The 4,816-nt window shown below is 45.1% G+C and overlaps 1 protein-coding gene across 1 annotated transcript in view; it reads left to right on the top strand.

Moving 5' to 3' along the window:
• Positions 1-3,427, top strand: part of LOC124016418 (protein Wiz-like) — a 3,554-nt gene extending 127 nt beyond the window's left edge. Inside the window, exons 2-6 of the mRNA XM_046331979.1 lie at positions 94-311; positions 653-755; positions 1,450-1,696; positions 1,846-2,011; positions 2,228-3,427. Coding sequence (XP_046187935.1) covers positions 94-311; positions 653-755; positions 1,450-1,696; positions 1,846-2,011; positions 2,228-2,420 — 927 coding nt within the window. The 3' untranslated portion in view covers positions 2,421-3,427. The remainder of the gene's footprint in view (positions 1-93; positions 312-652; positions 756-1,449; positions 1,697-1,845; positions 2,012-2,227) is intronic.
• The last annotated feature ends 1,389 nt before the right edge of the window (positions 3,428-4,816 follow it).

Raw genomic sequence — 4,816 nt, 5'->3', positions numbered from 1 at the left:
TGGCTGAAGTCTTTGACAGTCCTTCCTCTGATTGGGGGCTGTGATGGCAAAAAACTTGTTGAAATGGCTCATTAAAGATGTATTGTGTTGTAGGTCAAGAGGGAGCCATCGTCCTCTCACTCCAGCGCCGGCCCGGCCTGGGCCAATCACAAGAGGTCCTCGGAGCCTTCGTGGGCTCCCCAGGGCTCTAAGAGGACTTTCACTCCTCCACTGGACTACTCCCTCAACGACAAGCCTTCCCCTGATAAGAATGGATCCTCTCAGTCTGGTAAACTAACAGTGCTCACGCCTGACCAGCAGATCTCAGCCAGGTTATTTGTGGCAGGCAACTGTTTTCCATTGCAGCTGTGATGGCAATTGTATTTAGCAGATGCTCTTGCCAAAGGTGACTGATTCCATTATTAGTAAAAAAATAAATCAACTCTGTAACCTGCCTAGTAATTAGTGCTGAAATAGAAACGTTTATCACGAGAAACGCTTCAACTGTCAAAACGTCTGTTTTTAACCCCCCGTCCTCTTCTCTCCTTCCAGCCGGGATGCGTGCTGTGAGCTGTGCGGCTTTGACTTTGAGAACCGCACGGCGCTGGCGAGCCACGCCCGGGCTCACCTCCGCCAGCTGGGGGTTAAGGAGTGGAGGGCAGAGGGTGTGAAGGCCTCCCCATCGAGTTGCTCAGCGCCTGGATCCAGAGGCAGCCCCACAAGGCGCGGAGATCCACCGCCAGTACCGCGACGGTGACCGCAACATCAGGTTTAAGGTGAGTGTTACATCTTCTATTACAAACTGGGTGGTTCGAGCCCTGAATGCTGATTGGCTAATAGTCATGGTATATCAGACCATATACCATAGGTATGACAAAACATTTATTTTTACTGCTCTAATTACGTTTGTAACCAGGTTATAATAGCAATAAGGCACCTCGGAGGTTTGTGGTATATGGCCAATATACCACGGCTAAGGGCTGTGTCCAGGCACTCCACGTTGCATCGTGCATAAGGACAGCCCTTAGCCATGGTATATTGGCCTTATACCACACCCCCTCTGGCCTTATTGATTAAGTATAGCGCCCATTAGGTTTGGATCTAATTGCTCTGTGGCAGTGGGGCTGATCACCGAATCTTGGATTAAAAGCAAGTGACAATCACATCCCCTCAAGTGCATGACGTTTAGGCACTTTCCAGCTGCTTAGTTCTGTGACAGGAGTGCTTCAACTCTCAGTCTCGGAGAGCGGCTGGGTTTCGTCCTTGCTTTTCTAAACAGTAGCTGAGGCTTGTGGAGTGGACAGATATTGATTTTAATTGAGAGCAAAGTGGCAGGTTGACACCAATAGAATAACAGTGGTCTGTAGTTGCTAACATCAGTCTCTGTGTGTGCTGTATGCTATTTCTACTACCAATCCAACTTAGAGGGAAAACTATTTCACCAACACTTGATTCCTTTTCCCTTTCCAGAGGAACGCCCCGTCCCACTTTCCCTCCACAGACTCAAGCTCCTTCCCCTCGGGAGCCCAGAGGGCTGTGGGGCTGGGGCGCAGGGCGGGCCGAGAGGTGGCCAGGGTCGCTGGGGGTTCGTCCAGGGCAGCTCAAGGTCAAAGGTCACAGGGGGAGACTGGACACTCGTCATATAACCATCATACCGTCACTCATACGCAGTCCCAGGGGGCTAGAGGAGACTTCAACCACATACGCTCTCCTAGAGGTGAGAGATGGAAACCGACTCAAACGTGCATGTACGCACACACACACATACACACCCCCTACAGAACTTTCTACCTGTTTTCGCTCTGATAAAACCAACGTTAAGCTATGGTAGACTGATTTGAAACCCCTTTCCAACCCGTCTGCCAGGTTTTGAGCGGCGGGTCCCTAAACACACCGCCCATACGGAGGGAGCAGAGGGGGACGGCGGCTCTCAACATCCCCCCCGGTCAGGAAACATCCCTTCCCTGGTTCCCAGGCCTCCCTCCACTCCTCTGGTCAAACAAGTGGGCAAAGAGTACACCCTCAAGTGCAGGTGAGCTGATTGCCAAAATGCTGATAGTTTGATGTACGCTGAACTCAGATTGCCTGAGGTCACACACTTGTATGATTTATTATTGGCATCGTACGAGGGTCTCTGCACTACAGGTTCCACAATGTTTCACAGAAAGTGGTTTAAGCGCTGGTCTGTTTGTATATTAATATTAACCAACCTTCTCTCTCTTGCTTTCTGTTCTATTCCATCCCTCAGGTTCTGTGAGGCAGTGTTCCATGGATCTCAGTCAGTACAGGAGGACTGGATCAGACACCTGCAGAAACACATCCTGGACCTCCGCTTCAACAAGGCCTGTCCTCCCCCTGACCCAGAACGGCCCCTGGTCCCGGGCATCGAACCCTCAGCCACCACCACCACCCCGGTCCTTCTGGCACCACTGGTGGTTTAAATGGTTCACTACTATGGCTACAGTCACTGCATTTCCCTTATTACCACTTAGTTGGATCGTCTTATCTGTTGTTCATCTGTTTGTTTTCCTCAAAGGACTGTTGAACTCAGTCTACACTGTGGTAAAAACACCTAATAAGGTGTGTGTGTGTGTGTGTGTGTGTGTGTGTGTGTGTGTGTGTGTGTGTGTGTGTGTGTGTGTGTGTGTGTGTGTGTGTGTGTGTGTGTGTGTGTGTGTGTGTGTGTGTGTGTGTGTGTGTGTGTGTGTGTGTGTGTGTGTGTGTGTGTGTGTGTGTGTGTGTGTGGGAGTGATGCGTTCATTTATTTATTCAGCGTTAAAGGAATGACTTGGTTTGAATGATAACTGCACAAAGTGGATATACTGTAGCACTAGTCTTGTCCACCAGCTGTGTCTCTCTCTAGCTGTTAGCCTGGGGATAAGGTTAGTGTAGCACAGACAGTTAGCCTGGGGATAAGGTTAGTGTAGCACAGACATATCTGTACCAGCCTCATAACAACTCTAGAGGGCCTACTTGGGCCAGTTGAAGAAGTCTACTTTCAGTAACTACTCTTGCTGGGTTAACTTAGACATGGAGTCAAACAAACATTCATTCACCATGACACATTCATACCACTTAGTAGTCTAGCAATGGTTACATTCCATGTCTTTATTGGGATGTTTATTGCACATTGCTTTCATAGAAACCTAAATTCATAGTAGTCTGACATTGGATGGAATGGGTTTCCATAGACTGTAGTCAGTGATGTCACTGAAGAAGTAAGGCAAAGCCTGTTCGAGCATTAAATACATCCCCCTTGTTTCAACTGTTCCAAAGCAGTGTGGCATTATAGGTTGCATTGCAGAATAGCAGGGAAGGAAGCATGTTCACTTTTGAATTATGGTCTGAAATGTCCCTATTGTACAGGAATTTGTATTAGATTTTTTTAATGAATGATGTTTTTAAATGTAGAACTGTTTTCTGAAGTAAAGAAATATAAGACAAGGTTTTATATTTGTCATGAATTCTTCTGTAATTAGTGGTTTGAAGGCTGCAGAGCCAGACAGAATACCAGGACGTGTACTCAGAGCATGCGCTGACCAGCTGACGTTTTCAACCTACAGTGCCTTCAGAAAGTATTCACATCCCTTGACTTTTTCCACACTTTCTTGTGTTACAGCCTGAATTTAAAATGGCTTACACACAATACCCCATAATATCAAAGTGGAATTATGTTTTTTGACATTTTTACAAATTCATTAAAAATGAAAAGCTGAAATGCCTTCAGTCAAGTATTAAAACCCTTTGTTATGTCAAACCTGAATAAGTTCAGGAGTAAAAAGTGGCTTAACTCACATAAGTTGCATGGTGTAACAATGTGTGCAATAACAGTGTTTAACATGATTTTTGTATGACTACCTCATCTCTGTCCACCACACATACAATTACCTTTAAGGTCCTTCATTCGAGCAGTGAATTACCAAACACAGATTGAACGACAAAGACCAGGGAGGTTTTCCAATGCCACGCAAAGGGCACCTATTGGTAGATGGGTAAAAATAAAAAGCAGACATTGAATATCTCTGAGGGTGGTGAAGTTATTCATTACACTTTGGATGGTGTATCAATACACCCAGTCGTTACAAAGTTACAGGCGTCCTTCCTAACTCAGTTGCCAGCGAGGAAGGAAACCGCTCAGGATTTCACCATGAGACCATTGGTGACTGAAATAGTTACAGAATTTAATGGCTGTGATAGGAAAAAACTGAGTATGGATCAACAACATTGTAGTTACTCCACAATACTAACCTAAATGACAGAGTGAAAAGAAGGAAGCTTGTACAGAATAAAACATATTCCAAAATATGCATCCTGGTTGCAATAAGGCACTAAAGTAAAACTGCAAAAATTGTTATGAAGAAATTAACTTTCTGTCCTGAATACAAAGTGTTAAATTTGGGGAAATCCAACACATCACTGAGTACCACTCTTCATATTTTCACGCATGGTGGTGGCAGCATAATGTTATGGGTATGTTTGTCATCAGGCAAGGACTAGGTATATTTTTAGGATAAAAATAAATGGAATAATATAGCTAAGCACAAGCAAAATCTTAATGATACATCAGATGACCTGGCCTCCACAATCACCCAAACTCAACCCAATTGAGATGATTTGGGATGAGTTGGACCAAAGAGTGAAGGAAAAGCAGCCAACAAGTATTCAGCATATGTGGGAACTTCTTCAAGATGGTTGGAAAAGCATTTCAGGTGAAGCTGGTTGAGAGAATGCCAATAGTGTGCAAAGCTGTCATCAAGGAGAAGGTTGGCTACTTTTAGAATCTCAAATATAAAATATATTTTGTTTCGTTGAACACTTTTTTGTTAGTACATGATTC

This window comes from Oncorhynchus gorbuscha, linkage group LG26 (genome assembly GCF_021184085.1).
Source record: "Oncorhynchus gorbuscha isolate QuinsamMale2020 ecotype Even-year linkage group LG26, OgorEven_v1.0, whole genome shotgun sequence".
Taxonomy (NCBI): Eukaryota; Metazoa; Chordata; class Actinopteri; order Salmoniformes; family Salmonidae; genus Oncorhynchus; species Oncorhynchus gorbuscha.
Note: the sequence above shows the minus strand (reverse complement) of the source record. Positions and strands in the feature narration are given on the sequence as shown.